This window comes from Eumetopias jubatus, unplaced genomic scaffold, assembly GCF_037043125.1.
Source record: "Eumetopias jubatus isolate StellerSeaLion01/CBP00866 unplaced genomic scaffold, mEumJub1_p1.0 scaffold_4, whole genome shotgun sequence".
In the NCBI taxonomy this organism is placed as follows: domain Eukaryota; kingdom Metazoa; phylum Chordata; class Mammalia; order Carnivora; family Otariidae; genus Eumetopias; species Eumetopias jubatus.
In genome coordinates this window covers 123,866,646-123,888,675 of record NW_028274810.1, presented here as the reverse complement: position 1 = coordinate 123,888,675, position 22,030 = coordinate 123,866,646, and the positions used below count along the sequence as shown (strand labels likewise).

The 22,030-nt window shown below is 44.4% G+C and overlaps 2 protein-coding genes across 10 annotated transcripts in view; one reads left to right on the top strand and one right to left on the bottom strand.

The window, feature by feature from the left end:
* TATDN1 (TatD DNase domain containing 1) overlaps positions 1 to 14,390 on the bottom strand; it is a 54,586-nt gene extending 40,196 nt beyond the window's left edge. For 2 of the 9 annotated variants that reach the window (XR_015768088.1, XM_088022766.1), the window contains exons 1-3: positions 10,470 to 10,514; positions 4,460 to 4,525; positions 2,291 to 2,340 (exon numbers count right to left, since the gene is read on the bottom strand). Coding sequence is in view for 8 of the 9 variants with exons in the window: in XM_088022766.1 (XP_087878892.1) it covers positions 2,291 to 2,340; positions 4,460 to 4,525; positions 10,470 to 10,500 (147 nt within the window). In the remaining variant the exon portion in view is untranslated. Of the gene's footprint in view, positions 1 to 2,290; positions 2,341 to 4,459; positions 4,526 to 6,817; positions 6,919 to 10,469; positions 10,515 to 14,310 lie in introns of those variants that run through there. The other 7 variants (XM_028105682.2, XM_028105684.2, XM_028105687.1 and 4 more) reach the window with 6 other exon arrangements.
* NDUFB9 (NADH:ubiquinone oxidoreductase subunit B9) lies at positions 14,314 to 21,418 on the top strand. The gene is made up of 4 exons (XM_028105694.2): positions 14,314 to 14,566; positions 17,097 to 17,289; positions 17,922 to 18,035; positions 21,188 to 21,418. Exons 1-4 carry the CDS (start codon positions 14,466 to 14,468, stop codon positions 21,317 to 21,319), a joined length of 540 nt encoding a protein of 179 aa, XP_027961495.1. The 5' UTR covers positions 14,314 to 14,465; the 3' UTR covers positions 21,320 to 21,418.
* The last annotated feature ends 612 nt before the right edge of the window (positions 21,419 to 22,030 follow it).

Here is a 22,030-nt window from a genome sequence, read left to right as displayed (position 1 = left end):
CCTTTTTCACTCTCACCCGGCCCCAAGTGTGCAATAAGATATTCCAGAGGCTACATGATGTGTAATATCACAACAGACTGACAGCAAAAACAGACATCCAAGTTTAGCAGTCTTCTATTAAGAGCCAGACATTCAAGAGATGTTTAAAAAAAAGAGAGATCAAACAATTCCACTTACATCACATTTTTTTGGTTTGGAAAATACTTATTTTTCATAAAAATATGCTACTTAATGTTATATAATGGTTTACTGTTAATAGATATTTTACATTCTTAGTTCTAATTTCCAATATCAGCAAATAAAACCCACATAAAGAAAAACTCTTTGGGGTCTTCAGGAATATTGAAGAACATGAATGGGTTTTGAGACCAAAAGTTTGACCATCACCGGATTAAGGCATATTGAATTCTTCGTGAGGAAACGCATGGCTCCTGGCAAAAAGCACATTTCTAAAGAGGCACCCTCAGGGTCCACCGGCAGGACGACTGTATCAAAAGGAAAATGTCACAAAGAGTGGTGTGTGAGTGCTGGCTACTGAGGCAGTGCTGCCGAAGTGTGTGTCCTTCTAAAGAAGGGACTTACTAAGCACACTGATGTAGATTTTTTTAAGCATCTCACTTCAAGCGCCTCACTGAGCTAAAATGAAGAATTCCTTCTAGGTATGCGCCTAAAGAGAAAACATAAAAAACACCGGAGGAGGTGCAAATGAACAGATGTTTTCATATAGCAACCTAAACTTCTAATATAATAGGCACTGAGTATCTAATTCAGGGAATGCACAGCCATTATTAAATCCTCAACTGCTTGTAAAACACAGGGTATATCTTAAAAATATTGGGAGAACTTGACTGTTTACTAACACTACCTAATTCTTTAATACAAGACCAGGTGCCCAGATCTAGTATTTCTATTCTGTAAAATAGTTTCTATTCAAGTCTATCTTTTATTTTATCTATAACTTTCCCAAATAGATGAAAAAGCAAGGACAAGACTAGAGAACGTAATTTCCTCTCCCAGGTCACAATGATGATATTAGGATGATGGTGGCTTCCACCATAAACCTGAGAGAATAAAGGGTGTTTACGCAGGTACAATACCAAGTGCTTTGCACTCCAGCTTATTTAACTCTTACAACTCCCTCAATTAGGCATTATTATCATTCTCGAATTACAGATGCGAAAACTGAAGCCTAGAGAGAGAAGCACCCATGTTACGAAGCTTTGAAGAATGAAGCTGGGGCTGGAACCCAGCGGTGTGAGGCCATAACTGTGCTTTTCATCACTACAACTTCACTGCAAGACACTAAGTTAGATTCCACCTAGGAACCAAGACTGAGTAAATTCCATTTCTGACATTCTTACATCGGTGTGTGTACGTTTCCAAATGTTAGATTAAACTACTCACGGCTGACACATGAAAATTTAGGAGCTTGGTATTTCAGAGTCTGCAGAAAAGCATTTTATAAAGTGATTTACCAAGCATAATGAGAAGGGAATGCTGTAACTTTTATCCTTTCTTATTGTGAGCAGTGACTCTACCGTGTAGAGCTGGGACTGCAGATCTCAGGAGCCAGCAGGGTCCTCTCTTACAACGGAGGTAATTAAACCAGAAGCCGCAGCTACCAAGTCTCCAGACACCACACTGGGGAACTTAACCTTATGTGTGCATATGTGGGTTACCTTGATATTTTTTAAAAAAATCCTAGTTAAAAAGAAGTATCTACTCAATACCATTGGGGAACTTAACCTTATGTGTGCATATGTGGGTTACCTTGATATTTTTTTAAAAAATCCTAGTTAAAAAGAAGTATCTATTCAAAGAATTCGACACAGAGCTAATATTCATTTGCTTAGAACTCTAAAAAGCAGAATTTTCCTGATAATCAAATTAGTACTATAAAACTTAAAAGTGTCTTCTCAGTTATTTGAAAAGGTATATCCATACACAGATACAAGTCTTTCTGATGACCACTGAGTTCCAACAAAAGACCACTGAATTCTAACAAATGCTAAGTTATGTTACAAAATTTATTATTAAGAGTTGCCTGGTAATTCAGATAGGAAAAATTTTTTTTCAAAGAGACTTTGCCATTTACCACATTTCTGCTCACATAAAGAACTATCCAAGCATGAGGTCTGTTTCACTTAAGTTTGGTATTTTACTTCATTTACATGCTAATATTACTTGTTGACAGTACATATCCCAAAATGCCAAGTGTGGCATTAGCTCTTTCTCTTCTATTCTACAGTATCTTAACCAAAATTTAATTTTTAAAAAAACAAAAATTTACCTTTTTAACACCAATCTGGACAGCTCTCTCTATTACATCTTGTAAGTCATCTGTAAAAAGCAAACCCATTAAGAAAACTTGTTAAAAAAAATTTCACTTATCCCTTCTTGAAAGAAAAATACATAGAAACAATTATATTTACCAAATCAATAGTTTGATGAGTACTTATAATAACCAGCAATAACCCGAGGGGAAAAAAAAAAGAAACCCATATGAGGCAAACTAGATGACTAGTTATCCATTTAATTATATTTTATTCTGTTGACCAAAAGGGAGAAAAGTGACAAAAATCAGGGGGTTCCAACGAAAGGTGAATTTGCTCACTACAATTTAAATTACTTGCCTTAAGTTTGAAACTTGTTGGTACTGTATTTTTTAAAATAAAAATGAAACAATCATTAAAATTGTTATTTTTACTAGGGCTTTTCAAAATATATCTGTAACGCCTCCCAAAACATGATAAAACATCTCTTTGTAAACTGCAGTCAATGCTGTATTTCTATAATTCCCATTCCCACTGGGGAAGGATAATTTTTATTTTCTCTGACAGCTTTTTGCTTTTTCCCCAAAGTTTCTTGTTAAGTAACAGGCTTTTCTGGGGAGATCAATAGAAAGCTAAGCTTTAAGAGGCCTGAGGTAAGTGGACAGCAAAATCCAACAATTCTATCATAAAAATCCACTTATTAATTTCATATTTAATTATCACAGGAAATTTAGTTAGAATTCAATTATTTCTAGAGTAGCTATAAAATTTTAGACAAAAACTATCAATTTAGTGAACTTCTACTAAGCCAACTAGTTTTGCTAAATATTGTAAACCAGAGTGCTACTGATACTGATGATAATAAAACTTATTTCACAAACACACACGTTAAGAGTCACAAAGCATGAAATCTATGAAGTGCTACAATGGCAAGAAAATCAGAATACAATTTATTCAATCATCTGTAGTACCTAACATCTTATAAAACATAAAAACATTATCGAAACTTCTAAGTGCAGTAGAAAAGGTAAGTTTTGAGGTAAGGCTTATGAAAGCTAACATTTAACTTTCTTCTTTCAAGTGGCATCTGACATTCCCAATATTTAGAGAAGCTTTCACTTAGTATCACCTAGAAGCACAAGTGAAACTGGCTCTGACTTAATTGTTGAAAGAAATGTGTAATTCCTCTTCACCCAGACCAGAAACCAAAATTTTCCTGTTTGCATTTACATAACAAGGACAGTAATTTTCTAAGGCAATATTCATAAGCCAGTTTTACTGGAGAAATTCTTTCAAAAACGTGTTGTCACCATCATTTCCTGCTTCCTCAACTCAGATGACAAAATACACGAATGATCTTGATATGATAAATAGAAGCCATTTTGCTTTTGGCTAAGCTTTCCATCAATCTTTGAGAAACTACTGTGTATTCCCACCTACACCACAGGGATCTGGGCTCTAGCAGGACTTGGAAGAAAGGGGGTAAGGCAAGACAGGGAAGCTGGAGAGCAGGGCACCCACTCCTTAACCACATTACCACTTTGTCACTCAGCTGAAAACATTTCCAAAAGTCTAGGTATTACAGTGATGTTCAACTGCATGTGATTTTGATGTTCAACTGCATGTGATTTTTAAATTATGTGCCGTCATGTTCAATTGCTTAAAAGACTAATTAAACATCAACCATTGTTTGGCTTTTATGCGTATGGCTTTTACACATTTCTATATTCGAAATTATAAACTTCCTCAGATAAGGAGGCTTTGGTAACACTGTTATTACAGGTGCTTTATAAATGCTCATGGTTGTGATTTACCCATGTAGCTTATGTACATTTCACTTGGTTTACAGTTTTATTTTTTTAAGATTTTATTTGTTAGAGAGAGAATGAGAGAAAGAGAGCACGAGAGGGAAGAGGGTCAGAGGGAGAAGCAGACTCCCCGCTGAGCAGGGAGCCCGATGCGGGACTCGATCCCACGACTCCAGGATCATGACCTGAGCCGAAGGCAGTCGCTTAACCAACTGAGCCACCCAGGCGCCCTACAGTTTTAAACTATATGCATCCAAGATGCATAATAAATCCTTTTAATATTTCAGTTGTAAAGTGATTATGCTTCTCATGATCTCCTTGAGGCAGAAAACTTGTCTTCATAGAGAAACTATTTATCTTAATAAAAGAAACATTTACCTTGATGCTTCTGAACTCCCCTATAAATTCCTCTGAACATAGGATCTGTCAAGTTGATACCAATATCTGTGGAAAGCAAAAATAAGTATTAAGAGCTATTTTAAATTTCTATGTTAAATAAAAGTTCCTGTTATGAAATTTTTCATTCAAACAAAATCTAAGTGCCTACCACTTGTCAGTTACTGAGCTAGACACCTGGGACACAAAGAGGAGTAAGACAGAATTCTAGCTTGCAAGAAACTCACCGCAGAATTGGAAAGGCAGACCCATTAACAGTTAAGAAATAATTCTAAGTAGACACTGGCACTGTGGGACACAGATGAGAAACACCCAACCTAGTCTGGTAGATGGCCCAGAAGTTTCCAGAAAGAATGGATCCCTGAACTGAATATTAAAGGGTAAGTTTGAGTTACCCAGAGGACGAGGGGAAATTGCAGACAGAGGAAGCGGGAGCAGTGCGTCTGGGGTGTGGAATAGCAGTGACTGTGGCGATCTATAGGCTGTTCGGCTGCTGGAGAGAAATGTAGGGAAGGGAGTGGCCAGAAAAGTCCAGACTCAGCTATGTTACAGACATTGGTCTTTGAAACACCAGATGCAACCAGAAGCACAGATGGCTTTTAAGCAGAGGCGCTGAGGTTTTGTCTTCTGGACATCTCATTCTGGCGTCTTTGCAGAAGGTAGGATTTGAAGGGGGGGGCAAATGGAGTCCACAGATTTCACTTGGAAACAGGCAAGAGCTCATATTTACAATGAGGAGAACCTGAATTGGGGTAACGTAAGGAGAGATGCAGAGAGCAGAATGAATTTCTTTATTCACCAAATACTCTGAAGACCAAGCCTGTGTCCTTACTATGTAAGGAGTTAGGGGATACAGAAGGGAATAAGACCCAACACTTGGTCCCTGCCCTCCAGGAATTCATGGTCTCTATGGGAACTACAAATATACTTGGTGATATGTTAGACTAAGCAACACAAGGCAAGAATGTTTTTCTTTATTGCTATATTCCTAAAACCTAACATAATGGTTGCCCCGTAGTAGGAGCTCTATACATGCTAAGTCTATAATTATTATGTGTTTGGGAGCACAAAGAAGGGGCATTAACAGTTCTGGCAAACGTGACAAGAAAAGCCTCCCAGCAGAGCTGGATCTTGAACAAAGCTAAAGCTTACAAGATGACAAACGGAAAGGGCGTTCTACAACTATGGATGCGTGCGGGCACCAACTCTATCTAGAAGACGAGAAGAAATTCATTGTGCCTACAGAGCAGTGGTCCTCAATGGAGAGCAATTCTGCAGCCCCTCTCTCCTCCTAACCTCCCTCCTTGGACAGCATTTAGCAATGTCCATGTTCATTTCTAGTTGGCACAACTGAGGAGAGAGTTACTGGCATCCAGGCTTGAGGCCATGGATGCTGCTAAATACTTTATAACGAACAGGATAACTTCCCGCAAGAAGGGATTATCTGACCCCCAACATCAAGGGCCATTTCTTGATAAGTCCTGCTGCAGAGTACAGGGAGAATAACAGGATGTGAAGTCAGACCGTACTGGCCCCGGGCAATAATAATACCTTCCTTATGGGGCACCTGGGAGGCTCAGCCAGTTGGGCGTCTGCCATCGGCTCTGGTCGAGATCCGGGGGTCCTGGGATAGAGCCCCACATTGGGCTTCCTGCTCAGCAGGGAGTCTGCTTCTCCTGCTCCCTCCGCCTCTCCCCCGACTTGTGCTCTTGCTCGCTCGCTCTCAAATAAAATCTTTTTAAAAAATAATAATACCTTCCTTATTTAAAATACACACTCTTTAGCATTTAGCACCAGGAGTTCATGCTCCAAGTTCATGATGGTTGGGGGCACGTGCCTTCCTACAGACCCTTACATTACTTCTGCTTACTTTCAGCTTCCTCTTGGTAATGTTTTCACCCTGATTTCTGGCCCTCAGTAAGCTGTGCTGCTTCCACATGAAGACAGACTTGAGGTGATGGATGGGAGTTTGGATGATCTAATAAGGGATGGTGGAGAGAGTAGTCCAGACATTTGGAACAAGCAAAAGAAGGGCACAATGCAGAAAACTTGAAAGATATTTCAGCAACAGTATATATGTCAATAGAGGGCAGGAGATGAATTCACACCGGTACCCTTTAAAGGATTATTAACACACAAACACTGACCACAGTAAATATAATATAGGCGTTCAATGGAATGGCCCAAATCACAAGAATTCAGCATTTTTTTTTTTTTTTCAGTCAAGGAAAGGAAACTAGATAGGGCAGGGGGCAGACTGAGAAAGGGAGCCCAGGGAAGAGAGGAGAGGCTTTTCTGCCTCGAAGAATCCTTCACAGAGCTCCATCTACAATCACCCACCATGGACGATGGTTAGGAGCACAGACCTGGTCTGTATGTCTTCTACTCATTTCCCCTTTGTGCAGCAAAGAGATTAGTATTTTTCCAAAGCCATCTTTTTACTAGAAAACAGTGAAAAACAAAGGAAACAAAAGCAAATTTAGCAAGTAAACTTTATGTTACTTTAAAAGCAACGGAGGGGTGCCTGGGTGGCTCAGTCAGTTAAGCATCCAACTTCTTTTAAGATTTGATTCATATATTTAAGAGAGAGAGCAAGCGAACGTGCATGAGTGGGAGGAGGGGCAGAGGGAGAGGGAGAAGCAGACTCCCGCTGAGCAGGGAGCCCGACTTGGGCCTCAATCTTAGGACCCCGAGAGCATGACCTGAGCTGAAGGCTGACGCTTAACCGACTGAGCCACCCAGGTACCCCAGGTGTCCAACTTTTGATTTTGGTTCAGGTCGTGGTCTCAGGGGCCTGCGATCAGGCCCGCATCAGGCTCCACACTCATTACGGAGTCTGCTTGTCCCTGTCCCTCTCCCTCCCTGCTGCCCAGCCCCGGCTTGCACTCACTCTCTAAAACAAATAAAATAAAATCTTTAAAAAACAATAATTTTAAAAAGGCAAACTGAAGATTAACTTGGGGGCTCAGTTTCTGAAGCCTTCCCATGTCCTTGTCTCAACCCTCACTGGACTGGATGCTGAATCGTTCTTCAGCACTTTATGCTGAGGCAGATATGGCTGAAGCCAATTCAAGGTGATACACTGCCTCTTAGAACCCACTTCTAGATGTGGGTCAGTCCTTCAGGCCCTAAGTCACAGTGTAGTTCAAAAACCTGTATTCAGCTTTGGACCCAGGTGAGCCTTGGGCTTTAGGATATCCTACCCTGGCTCAGCCACCAATTTCTTCCCTCTGCTGCAAGAAATCTCTCCTGACTTACAGCCCTTGGCCCTTTTCTTTCTGACATATGGTTTGCTTGAAGTGTATTCCTTAGCCAGCTATTAGAGCTGTTTTCTACCTTGAATGGAATGCTTTCCGTTAGTCAGGTCTGGTAAAGGGGGTCAGAACATACCACCCCAAAATATGCCACTTTGGCATCTCAGTTATTTTGAGCTGAATGCACTGGAGAAAAGAGCAGATGTAGGCAAGGCTCTCTGGTCTCCCCACTTTGTAATGAAAAGGTCATAAAATTCCCATGAGAGAGACCCCCTCCCTATATCAAGAACAGAAGAATATGGTTATCACTGTAATACTGTTATCACCAGCCTGGGAGTCAGAGTCAAAATGAATGTGTACAAACAGACCCAAATAACCCTCATCATCTCCCGTTAGTTTCCCCATACATTTCCTCGTCATGGTCCCACAACTCAAGACAGTTTAAGCCCTTTTATCACATTGCCATTTATGCTTTTGGGCCTAATGGCTTCTTTGGGGCTTCATTTTCCTTCTGAAGACTCCCAGATACCCAAAAAAATGTCCATGCTTTTCTCCTGTTAATGTCTTATGTCAGTTTAATTCTTCCACCAGCCACAGAACCTAACAGGGTAGGAGGAAGCTTCTCCTCCTCTATAGAGGCAAATACGCTCTTCTTCTGGACGCTGAGTCACTTACGTTTCTCCTCCCCTATACTGGCTGGCCTCTGGGCCTCCCACTCCCCATCTACCTAGCCACCAGCAAACACCTGCAGGGTGGTTAAGATAATCAAGAGGTCAGTATATGGAGGGGGTCAAAGAAAAGTTGAACACGATCACCAAAAAGTGTAAATTTGTGAGCAAGTTCCAAGAAATGCAATGAAATGGAGGAACTGCAGTTATGGAAAAAGAATGGGTTCAGGAGTCAGAATTCCTGGCATTATGACGAATAAACAATGATGTTGGGCAAATCACTGGGCCTTCTGGGCCTGTTTCCCCACTAATAGGGCACAACATTTCTCCTTCCCGGATGAAATGTGGCTCAAACTGGAAAATGAATGTGAAAGCACTTTGCAAATTAAAAGCCTTATAAAATCTACTTACTATTATTACTGAGCACAGTATACGTTCTGTAACATGCCAGTAACACATGGAATTTTAGTCAACATTAGCTACCCTGCCATACCACCTTCAGTGGTTAACACTCTCAATTCATTATTCAGTAGCCAAAGTGAGTCCATCTTTTTATACCTAACTCATGATGCAGCTACGAAAATAAAGCCACTCAAAATCCTACTCATTTAAATTGTTCAGAATGTCCTAATTTAGTATAAGGGATACTATCTTTTCAATTAAAAAGTTCCTATCACAGGGGCACCTGGGTGGCTCAGTCAGGTAAAGCATCTGACTCTTGGTTTTGGCTCAGGTCATGATCTCAGGGTGGTGAGACTGAGCCTGTCAGGTTCTGTGCTCAGTGCAAAGTCGGCTTAAGATTCTCTCTTTCCCTCTCTCTCCCCCCCTGGCCCTCTGCCAACTCAAGAGGGCTCGCTCAAATAAAATTTTTTTATATTTTTTAAATTTTATTTTTTTATGTTGTGTTCATCATCATACATCATTAGTTTTTGATGTAGTGTTCAAATAAAATCTTAAAAAAAAGTTCCTATCACAAGGATGCGTTGTCAACAAACTCAAAAAAAGTAAATAGTATATGAGAATCAATTTCTAGCTTGAAATAGCTTGAAAAACTAAGACAGATGGGATGAGAGCATGATAGGAAAAAGGTAGGAAATGACTACTTCTGATGGGGGAAATGGAGGGAGTCATACATTTAGTGGCACGTCATCATCTTGTAAGGATCAGTGATGTTTCTTTTCCGTTTTTTTTAACTGGCTGGCTTTAAAAGCAGTTAATTGCTTTACTGCTAAAAACTACTTCTGGTATTAATGAGATTTCTCAAAACAAGAGTGGAAAACTGCTTGCAACCAAAACAAAACCACATCTCCAAACTGATGCCTCACTGGGCTCAGTGAAACACGTCCTATCACTGTCACCTATGATCTAGGGATACAAATGGACAGTAAACAGGGCGTTTAAAATTGCTTCGGATTTGCTTAGCCTTCAGACAGAACTTCAACTTTACAGGAAATACAGGAAATTAGAGGAAAAGCTAAACACCAGCACACAGCAATCAGACAAATTCAAAAGACTTCTGTGGGGCCACCAGCCAAGTGCTTCTCCGAGACAATGCCACGAGGAAAGAAATGTGCTAGATCAAGGGGTTGGCAAGCTGTTGCTGGCAGACCAACCCCTATCTTTCTTTGCCCCTGAGTAAAAATGGTTTTACATTTTTAAATAGCTGGGGGCGGGGGGGGGGGGGAATCAAAACAATAATAGGATTTTGTGAAACCTAAAAATTATAAGAAACTCAAGTTTCGGTGTCCAAAAAGTTTTACTGGAACACAGCCACACCCATCTGTTTATATAGTGTCTATGCCTGCTTTTGAGTGACAAGATCAGAGTATTTGTGGTAGTGATCATATGGTCCACAAAATAAAAAATACATACTATACGGCCCTTAAGGGAAAAGTTGGCCAACCTCTGTACTAGATACAAAACTTAAGGGCATCCAAATATGTGGCTCTGGATTGGATACTGTTTTGGACACGACCACCTTATAAAAGAGGCTCTAGAGAGGCCCCTTGTTCCATCACATGAGGACACAATGAGAAGGCAGCAGCTAGAAACCAGGGAGGGGGTACTCACCAGAACGCAAACATGCTAGTGCCCTGACCATGGACTTCCCAGCCTCCAGAACTGCGAGAAATACATTTCTTATTTATAAGTCACTCCATCTGCAATATTCTCTTCTAACAGCCCAAATGGACAAAGGCAATCTATAACATCAGCTTCTCTCTCAAGGTGTACTTACCAAGTAGGTGGATTTTACCTCCCAGTCTATCAAACCCGTGCACTTCTTTCCGCCTCCCCCCTACCATAAGACTCCAGTCGGCCAACTCTGGCCCAAACGCCACTTTGACTCCCCTTCTGTTCTGCTCTCCACCCGACCCATGGTTTCTTTCATTCATAAATCAGATCGTGACACTCTTAACTGGACTTCTCACTATTAGGATGAGAATCAAGGTCCTAACAGGGTAGGACCTTGGCTCTGCTAATCTCTTTAGCTCATTCTATACCATCCTCCCACCCTCTCAGCCCCTTCCCCATTTCTCTCTGTTCCAGACCCACTGGTCATTTTTTCAGTTCCTCAAAAGGACCATGTATCCTCTTGCCACAGGATGTTTGCACAGGCTGTTCTGTTTGGAACCCTCTGCCTTTCTTGGCCTACTGAACTCAATTTTTCAGAGCTCAGTCCAAGTGTCACTTCCTCAAGGAAACCTTTTCTGACCTGCCAGACTGTTTTGTTCCTCACAAATACCCAGAGGACCATGCTCCCTTTCTTCAGTGCCCTCATCTCTGTAACTGTGGTAAAGCCTTTAGTGCATTCATGCGGCGGTCTCCACCACGAGATGTGACCTAGTTTCTGACCACCACTGCTTCCTAGCATTTAGCACACGGGATGGCACACAGTAGAAACTCAGTAAATACTTTCACAGTAAATACTTTAAAGTGAATGAATGACTGGGTTGCTTAAGGGAATCGAAGACATAGGAAATACGATCCAATCCCTAGAGAAATGGAATTTATACAAAAAAGGTGGCCAAAAGCCCCAACTGGCTTGCTTCTAGGGCCACAGGGCAGGATCAGAATCCTGTTGAAAAAAGACAACTACAGATTAATCCTAGGTACGGAAAAGCTGGATGGCCCGAAGGGATAGTTATGCTACTAAATACTGTCAGCTGCTCTCTCATTGGCTCATGGAGGGGGGCGGGGACTGCTAAACTAGGAATCATCTAAAGCCGCGCTTCTCAAACTAGGGGTGTTCCGGGACACCTGGTGGCCCAGTCAGTTAAGCTTCCAACTCTTGGTCTGGGTTCAGGTCATGATCTCAGGGTCCTGGGATCGAGCCCCACTTGGGGCTCCGCACTCAGCAGGGAGTCTGCTTGAGGATTCTCTCTCCCTCTCCGTTTGCCCCTCCCCCTACTTGAGCACGCATACTCTCGGGCTCTAAAATAAATCAATCCTCTAAAAAACAAACAAAATTATGGGTGTTCCACAGAGTATGTAACACTTCGAGATTTCATGGAGTTTCAATTTTACTTCGGAAGACTTAGGGGATAAAGTATCTTAATTTAAAAAGGGCACTATATTATTTCAAAGATAAACACAAAACATCCGAAGAAATGTAAATGCATCAAGAGTTAGTTACCCATCACTGCCGCCACCCCACCACCCCTGGAATATGCTTCCTTCTACGCATAAATCTATTAAACACCTAGGGAAGGATAGACTTAAAAAGTTTAACACCGGCTATCTCAAGAGAGTAGGAAAAAAAATGTATTCAAAATAAACGCACCTTCAAGAAGTCTTTCCGAACTCATCTTACCAAAAGGTTCAAATTCCTTTATCAATTTTCTTATCACCATGGTACTAAAACTACGTATATTGTTTTACCCATTCATTCATACTTCCATTGACCATCACTGTACTAAGTCCCTGGGAAACAAACACTACGGAGTATTTGCCTTAAGAGTGTGTGGTCTAGTGGGAGAGACACATAAATATTTAATTATAAAATAATGCATCAAAGGGTAGAGTTAGGAAGTCTGCTCTTGCAAGTAAAAATCAACCAAGCAAGAAGGTAGTCAGTGAGATATTAGGGGCAAAAGTGACATTATGGTCCCGAACTGCCACTCTAAAACCTCGTCCAAGGCAAGAAACAGCATGTCCAAGTGTTTGTCAAAGATAAAAGGGATGAGGCTGGAACAGAGGGCAGGACCAGAGCACGGATCGGTTTTGTATGCTGTGTCAAGGTACTTCAGCTATCCTGGGACAGTAACTGAAGGATTGGAAGCAGAAGAAAACTGTAGTTGATTTTTGCACAGACCACACTGAAGGCTGTATGTATGATGCATTTAAGGAGACATGACTGGAGGCAGGGATTTCGTTTTATATCACAAATAATAAGTTGTCTTTTCCTTGGGGAATCTCTCATGGCCCTTAGCCCATCTCCCCCACTAATTATATCACAGATTGGAGAAGAGAAGCAGACAGACACCACACCTACAACTACTGAGGACTACACCCCAACCCCAACCCCTGGCTCTCCCACAGCATTTTTAAACTTCTTTTGTGGCACTGAAAACATTCTCCCCTGCACTTGCTTTGTACATCTCTCTCTAGTCTGAAAAATAACTGCACCACTCGTATCTTTCATAGTTCCAAAAAGTTAGCACAAAGTCTGTGGAAAAAATATCGCTTAAAATAACTCTCAGATCTAAGGCTACATTTCCAATTGCCCAGCAAATGTTTCCAGCTGGATGTCCTGTAAGACTCTCAAACTTAACCTAATCCACATGGATCTCGCTACATCTCCTACCCATTGCCAAACTGATCATCCTTCCATTTCATATTTAGGTATTTATCCCAACTCTGAGTCATCTATCTGACTGTTCACGCTCCCTTACTTCCATAAACACAGCTGCCAAATGCTGCATATGTACATCTCTTCTCTCTCTCCCTTTTCCACTTCCCTAGTTCAAGCTCGGAAATGTTTCCCCATCTCTCCCCCTCCCCCACAGAACTTACAGTAACTATCAGGACCGCCTTATTAAAGCAGAGATGTGGTGGTCATTGCCCTTTCCCACCTTCAAGTAGCTGGAAACACCACAAAGACAAGAATCACACTGTTGTAACACACAGCACCCAGGTTCCTGGTACATAACTGGCACTGCATGATTTACTTGATGAAGAAAGGCTGAAAGCCTCCAGCGAAGCTCCACTCTACACACAGTAAAAGTAAACTCAGCCAGACCTTTGAGTCCCAAGTTACCCTTCCAATCCTAGCTCTCCAGCTTTTCCCATGTGCCTGGTAGTAAATATTCTTATCCCTTTGGTTCCTGTCGCATCTTACCCCCTCTTGTTCTACTGATGGTGAACAGATTATTGTTCTTGCCAAGTAATAGAACTTGTTTTTCTCCCCACTATTTGTGTCCTCCAGTTCCTGCACCAGATGGTGATGCCAGCAGATCAGGGGCCGGGTCTTTGCGCCCTGTGTTCCTAGCCGGTGCCTGGCCCCCCGGGAGCGCTCAATAACTGTGCTATGAACGCACGAATTAGTGAGTCAACGGGTCCGACACCGAGAGGGGAAGGGGCGGGAGGTGCACATGGGATGGAGGGGAATATGGTGAGTGGCCTCTTTTTTTGGCCTACTTTTGCTTCCTTTTTTTCTTTTTACTGAATACGACACATACGCTGAAAAGAGCATACATCATTGTACAGCTCGTTAATTTTCACAGATGTGTGATACCAGCACCCAGGCCGAGAAGCAGAATATTAACGGCACCCAGAAGCCTCCCCGCGCCCTCTTCCACTGAGTGCTCTCTCGACCTTCAGAAAGCCAGAGAGCTCAAGTCCTGGGCCCCTGGCTGCGGTAAGCGACGCCCGTGGGTGGTCCGAAAAGCCCAAGAACCGAGAAGACGCTTACCCACGAACTTGAAGCGACTCATGTTAGCAGCACGGTTTCCTCCCCGGCGGAAGCGGAAGTAGTCGCTGTCGCCCCGCCCTTCCGGCTGCCCCGCCCCTAGGCCCAGCCTCCGGCTTCCCGGGAACCCCCGCGGCCGCTGGAGGAAGCGGGTCGTCATGGCGTTCTGCGGGCCGGGTGCCTACCTGACCCACCAGCAGAAGGTGTTGCGGCTTTATAAGCGGGCGCTGCGCCACCTGGAGTCGTATTGCGTCCACAGGTGGGAGAGGGAGAGCTGGGGCTCGGGGAGGTGACCCCGGGGATCCTCACAGAGGCTGAGTGGCCTTGAGGGACCGAGCGGCTCAAGGACATGGGGGACGAAGTGGGAAGGTGGCCATAGACCCGGGTTCAAATCCACGCGTCGTCGCTTCTAGCTGCGAGACCTTGAAGAGTTGCTTATCTGGCCCAGGCCTCAGTTTTCTGTTCAGGAAGAGCGACGCAGGACCAGCGCAGAGGGTTGCCTGACGATTAAATGAAATAAAGGAAAGTGCCTAAAACTCTTAGTTGTGCGTGCAGCGCTCACTGTATAAGAGCTTTCTTCCTGACCTTCTTGTTGCTAATATTAGCAGCAGGAATATGTGCATTGTTTTCTGTAGTCCCCATAACAACTCCAGGAGTTAGGGATTATTTAGCCTTAATTTACAAGTAAGAAAATGGGCATGGAGAGTAACTTGTCAAGGTCCTAGAGCTGGTGAGTGGCCGGGCCAGGATTAAAACTCCGGTGCTAACCCCGGAGCATCACCAGTCTCCCACTTCTCCAGTCAACTTTCCTCTTTTTAGCTTCAGCCCTTTCCACTATTTTCACATCCACATAATTCTTTACCAGCCACGTCGTTCTCTTCTCTCCATCTGAGAGTAGTCTTAGGACAGAGTCTTAAAACACATAGATTTTCGTTACCTGAAGGCAGTGCATGTGTGTGGATCCTGGGCCTCCACTGCCTCATAGGAGTCCGAAAGCCTAGTCCCAGGAGCAGGGCTTCTGGGAGAAACCTCTAAACGATGGGAAACTAAGTAGGTCTGGAAAAGTTGTGGAGGATATCCTTAAAGCCCACATTGCGTATTTGTGATTCTTGGAAAGTCATTGACCTACTTCTCTTTGCTAGACAGAAAGATGGCCAGGTTCATTGTAACGTTGTTAGTTTCTTCCCTGATTTTTCCTCATTCGGTCATCTGACAAAATTTGCAACTCAGGTTCTATGCTGGCTACTGAATAAAAAAAACCAGTAAGTCCTCTTTCTCAGCTATAGGAGCTCACGGATTAATGGGGAAGATGGACATGTAAACAAATAGATAAGAGAATGACCAATCTTATAAAGATGAAGGAAGCTGAGCTGTCAAGAATTCAGATAACACTGAACTGCATCTGGGAATATTAAAATCCATAGTCCTGGAGGAGAAGTTGAAAGCAACTCGTATGATAACACTGACTCAGTGGTTTTTAAGTCTCACTGACGTCCTCTCCCAGGACTTTTCTTCATCCATTTGTTCCTCGTGCTATTCTCCATGGTTCCATCCCAGGTCCTTGGTGGTGGTGTATATGCTTTGGACAGCCTCATCTAATGCTGGGACTTGAGTTACCACCTAGGCTCACTTGTCTCTAGAGCTGTTTTCCATTTATTTGTTAGAAAACCTACAGTTCTCTGAAACTCAGCTTGTCTTAATGCCTTAAAACCAAACTCTTTACCTCATTTTGATTTTCTTCCTAAATTCCGTCTCAGCTAATAGCATTGATTAGTAATTCAGTCACTCAGCTTTAAGTCTTAGAGTCGTTCTTAAGTACTCCGTACTCATTCCGATGCCAGTGACACATGTGCTTGTGTGCAGTGTGTATTTGGACACTGATACTTGTAAATTCTCTCCACAGTGTAATAATATTGTAACTGACATTGAGCAGAGGAGGTACCAGGCATCTGTCTGAAGTGTGTTGATAATGTTTTAAGTCCTCAAATCTTTAGGATACTTTGAAGATCTAGATATTGTTACTAACACTTTTGTAGAGGAACCCATGGCCTAAAGACATTAATTGACCCAGATTACACAGCTAGTAAACTAAGATTTAGTCTGAAACGATCTGATTTTAGCAGACACTCTCAATTCTGTAATGTAAACGTTTCTCTCCTGTCTCCTACCATCACAGGTGCCTGCTTCAGGCCCCTCTCATCTGTGGCTTGGATTATTGTCGAAGCCAAATGATCTCTGCCTTCCGTTTCTTTTAGAACCTGACCTGAACTTGCCTACAGTCGTGGAGTTAGTGTCAGAATTAGGATTCAAACCCAGATCTGTGTGATTCAAGCAATACCGTTTCCACTGGGTAACACCTCCCTTCCCACTCACCTTTGTATCTCCAGAATTTAGCACAGTGCCTAGCACAAGGTAGGAGGAATCTCAGTAAGTTGTCATTCAATGAGTATTGAATGATCTGACAGAGGCTCTAGTTTTTCTCTCTTGCAAATTATCTTTTTGTGTGTGTGTTTGAATCAGCATTCCTTTTTTGGAGGAGAGAGGGAGGAAAGTGGTTAGGTTGTGTTTAATACAGTATTTTTTTTTTTTTTGCTGCTGCCGCCGTGTGGGGGACTGCTGAGGAGGCAGTCATATTGATGTGGCTGCTTCATTGGCAGGGTCTGGGGTGCTTCCAGGTAGTTGCGCTACACATTCAGAGGACGTTAGTAGAAGTGCAGCCTCTTGTCAGACAGTAATCTGCTCAGCTGAGTGGATAACGTTTCTAATCTCCAAAACGATTTTGGTTAAAGGGACAAATACCGGTACTTTGCTTGTTTGATGAGAGCCCGGTTTGAAGAACATAAGAATGAGAAGGACATGGTGAAGGCCACCCAACTGCTGAGGGCGGCGGAGGAAGAATTCTGGCACAATCAGCATCCTCAGCCATACATCTTCCCTGAGTCTCCGGGAGGGACCTCCTATGAGAGATATGAGTGTTACAAGGTAGGTGAGCACTGCAGTGGTGACTGCCTTCGGAGAGGCAGACCCTCTTTCTCCCGTCCCAAACCTCAGCCCCAAATCCGCTTGTCCCGTTAGGGGCAGCTAGGCAAAGTTCTTTCCTGCCAGTGGTAAATAGTTTTCTATTTGCAGGTGTCCATTTTCCCTGTCCCAGGTGACATTCTTGTTGCTTTGTCTTTCTGAATTCAGCGCCAAGGGCTGGCAGTATCTTTTTGGCAAAGCAGTGTGCTAAATTACTTGGTATATAACTCATTTTGGGATCTTAAAGTTAACCAGTTCGGACTGGTGCTTAGTATTTTGGAGCAATTACAGGTAACAGTCCCGTGCCGCGTCAAGCTGCTCTGCGTAATTAGAGAATGCAGATCAGGGAGGATCGGTGCCAGCTGTCTCTGAACTGACCTTGAGGTTTCTCAGCCCTTGGCTCTGACTCTGAGCTGTTCTTTGTGTCGGTGTGAGCTCACCTTCCGCTGGTCGTTGTGCAGCGCCTGAAACATCTGATGCTTGCAGTGGTTATAAAAATACACTGTCATTTTTGCCTTCTGCCTCCTGAGCAGGCCCTGCAGGCGGCATGCCCGCACCTCCTGTGGGCTGATGGCGGTGATTTCCCCTCCCAACAGGTGCCCGAGTGGTGCTTAGATGACTGGCATCCCTCCGAGAAGGCGATGTATCCTGATTACTTTGCCAAGAGAGAGCAGTGGAAGAAGCTGCGGATGGAAAGCTGGGAGCGGGAGGTGAGTTTTCCCTGCCTTTCGCTTCACAGCTTGGCCCACGTGGTCCGCGCCTGGAAGGGGCTCAGGTTCTGTTCCCCAGGTGCAGAAGTCCAGAGTCCAGTTATGACAGTTACTGCGGCCCCTTGCCTCTCAGATATACTTGCATTTCTAAATGTAAACGTGACCTTTACAGGCTTCTTGCAAATGGGTGACAGGGTGTCGCTGGTCTCTTTGGGTTTTCTGCTCCTTGGTTTTGCTTCTCCCCTCCTTCTCCTCCGTCCTCCGCCTGACCATCTTCCGTACCCTCCGGTCCCTGAACTTTCCTCTCCGCCAGCGTCTTGGACATTTTTCATTCGTGGGTCTGATGTACATTTTTAAAAGCTCAACTTCACTGTAGTGTGAAGAGTATATTGGAGAGGGCAAGAGGAGAAGTGGAGAGACCAATTTGGGGTTGTTGCAGTTTGGTCAGAAGATTATGGCAGCCAGCACGGGGTGGGGGGCTGCAGTGAAGAGGGAAAGAAATCAATTCAGGGTATCATTTGGCGGGATATGAAGGCTGACTGGGTGTGGGGGAGGCATGAGGGACAGGGAGGAATCGAGAATGAGATCCACGTTAACACCTGGAGTCTGGTGATGGTTCATGAAGATGAAGAAGAGGAAAAAACAGGCACCAGTCTGTTAAACATCTGACTCGCGATTTCTGCTCAGGTCGTGATCTCAGAGTTGTGAGATGGAGCCCCATGTCCGGCTCCACGCTCAGTGCGGAGTCTGCTTCTCTGCCCCTGCCCCTGCATGTTCTCTCTCTCTCTCTCTCTGTCTCTCTCTCTCAGATAAATAAAAAAAAAAAAAGAAAGATAAAACAGGTGTCGGGGGACAAGTAAGTGTTTGGTTTTAAATTTGTTAAATTTGAGAATGCTGTGAGACACCCAAGTGAGATGTCAATAGGCGACTTTGGGTGTAGGCACCTGGAACTCAGAGGAGAGATTTGAGCTCGAAACAAATTTGTGAGTTATCCATTGTTTTAAAAGCTGTGGAAATGAAGGAGATCCTTAAGAGAGAGGAGAGAGAGCAGAAAAGTCACAGGCGCTCCCACTTGTGGAGGTGAGGGAAGGAGGCAGCAAAGCACCCCCCAAGGGGAGAGGGGTGACGGCGAGTCCAAGCCACGAGAAAGGGTTTCAGGAACAGCCGGTCAGGGGTGGTCATCTTTGCTGAAAGTTGCTAAAAGGTGGACTAGAGTGAGGACCGGAAATAATGCCCACGGACTGTGGCTGTAGGAAGGGCATCCGTGACCTTGGAGAGCCTCTTCTGGAGGGTAAGAGTGAGCAGAATGTAAGAGAGAGAAGACGGGGGGCGGGGAATTCTTGAGAAGTTTCGCTGGAACAGTAACTGGAGGCCAAGGCATTATTTTCTTTTTAAGATAAGAAATGATGCGTGTGTGCTGAGAGAAGATTCGGGGCGAGGAAGGAATGGACAGTGTTGAAGCAGGGGGGGAAGAGGTCAAGGGGGAAAGCTCTGGAGAAGAGCGACGGGGTCGCACGCCTGTGTGAGGGCCTCTGAACGGAGAACGGGTTCTTCCTCCACTAGAATTACACGGCCGGTGCACGTACACACGTCCGGGCTAGAAGCTTGGACGATGGGAAAATGAGAGTTCTAGGTGACAGCTTCTCTGTTTTAGCAAAGAGGGAAAAGGCGTGAGGTGGGCGCAGCGTGTTTTGGAGAATGTGGAGAAGATGTGGGAGTCACGGCAGAGGATGAGCTCGCTGGGAATAATAATAGGATTGCCAGGTAGTGGCGAAGGCCCATTTGAAGTTGGGAATAATTAATGTGTTGTGACATTGGTTTGTTGCAGCAGGTTTTTCTTTCTAGCAATACCAGCTGCCTGGGTGCAGTCTGGGAGGTGGGTGGTGTGGTGTGTCCAGTGGAGAGTGTCAAGAGACTAGAGGTTATTCAAAAGGGAGTGATCGTCATGATGGGATGGAAGCGGCTAAAGCAGGCACGGAGTCAGGAGGCTGATGCAGAGAAGGACAAATTGGGTCAGAGAATCTGTGAACTGGCAATTTCTGCGTTTCAAAAAGCATTTTCAAGGGGACATTTAAGCACATGAGCTGGAGAGGGCTTCGGTGGTTAGAGAGTGGGAGATTTGAGTCACAATTGTTTTTTTAAGATTTAGAGAGCGCGCACTCGAGCTGGGGGAGGGGCAGAGGGAGAGAATCCTCGAGCAGGCTCCCTGCTCAGGGCAGAGCCCCATATGGGGCTTGATCCCAGGACCCTGAGATCACGACCTGAGCCAAAACCAAGAGCCAGACACTTCACCGACAGAGCCACCCAGGCGCCCCTGATTCATGACTTCTATGTTACATGTTCTGGTGATAAGGTCCAAGATGTTGACCGCAGAAGTTGTTGGCCCAGGTGGAGTGAAAGGAGGGTCATTGTGACCAAGGAGGGCAGTGCTTGCTAAGAAATGTCTCCTCATTTGGAAACAGGAGGTGTGTTTGTCCGTGGAGAGCAGCAGGTTTGCTCTTCGGTTGGTGCCGGATGACCCTCTCCTCTCCACGAACCCCTTCCTTCCCTCGTTCGTCTCACTGCCGTCATTAAACAGCACACACGCTGGAGACTCGGGTCACCCACGATCCAGAATTGAGTTTTCTGGAGGAAGCTTTCGAAAACCATTATCTGGGGAGGGGGTCCCTTACGTGTCCTCTTCTCTGGGGACAGTGATAGTCCTGAAGATCACTGGAACCTGCGGTGGGTGGGCGGGATCAGGCAGCACAGAGCACATCTTCACATGGGATTTCATGGGATTTCTTGTCCTGGTTGCTGTTGGGGGGTGGGGGGGCTTTAAAATGAACATCTCTAATACATATGAATTAAGGTTTCCTAACGGTGCTTTTGGAGAGCACTTAGCTGAGACATAAAAATATTTTCTTAGGGGGTACAGGCAGGGGATCATAACAAAGGGAATGGGACTAGGAATGGTCACAGTTTTGCAGTGTAAGAGATGGGGTGGGAGGGTTTCTCAGCTTTGCTGTTTTAAGAATGGGAAAACCTTTAAGGAGAATTGTTTTTCTGAGTTAAACTGTGGGTATAAACATAACGCAGGTATATCTAAAAAACCCCGCAGCAGATTTTCCAGTCAGTTCGACTCTAATGGTTCCTCCCTTCCCCCTTTCCAGGTTAAGCAGCTGCAGGAGGAAACCCCAGTTGGTGGTCCCAGCACTGAAGCTCTGCCCCCGGCCCGGAAGGAAGGTGATCTGCCCCCGCTGTGGTGGAACGTTGTGACCAGGCCCCGGGAGCGGCCCATGTAGAGGGAGAGGGAAACACCCCACCAGCCAGTCGCGCTTGCAAGTGAAATAGTTTACAGTACGTAGACACACTTGCCCTAATAAAAGTAACTCAACACGGTATGACTGCTGTGTTCTTCCGAGGGTCTGCACGACGCCAAGCGCCTGTGCCCCCGCCGTCTCTTCCCACTTGCGCGGGGAAGTACGGGAAGTGTGGCCGAGTGTCCTCTGCCCCAGGGAGTCCTATTGCTAGCACGTGTTATCAGGGAAAACAGGAGAACCAGATACAAGATTTACTCTGAGGATTTTAGTTGAACAAACCCTATTTGAAGGCTCAGTGACTGGGAGGAATATGAAGTCAAGAGAAGGTATGCAAATCCTGAGGACTTGAGAAAACCTCTTTGGTTTTGTAAAGATGCCAGGAATGACATCTTAGTGTGATGAAAAGGTTAACTCTAAGCAGCACCTACTCAACGAATCGGCCTGGAGTTCACGGGCTTCGCTCGAGAGCGGAGCTTTGGGGGCTGGGGTGAAGCTTCCCCGGGACGGTTTTCCAGCTCTGCCTCTCTACCGTAGCTTGGATGGTCTGCGGACTCCCAGGCAGGGGACAGCGGGACTCTTAAGTGTTGGAAGAAGCGTCTTTAAAAGGTAGAGCCATTTTTAAAACCATCAACCAAACCCATTGGCTTTTAGTTGGTGATAACTCACCAGAATTACGTTCAGACAGTTGACGAG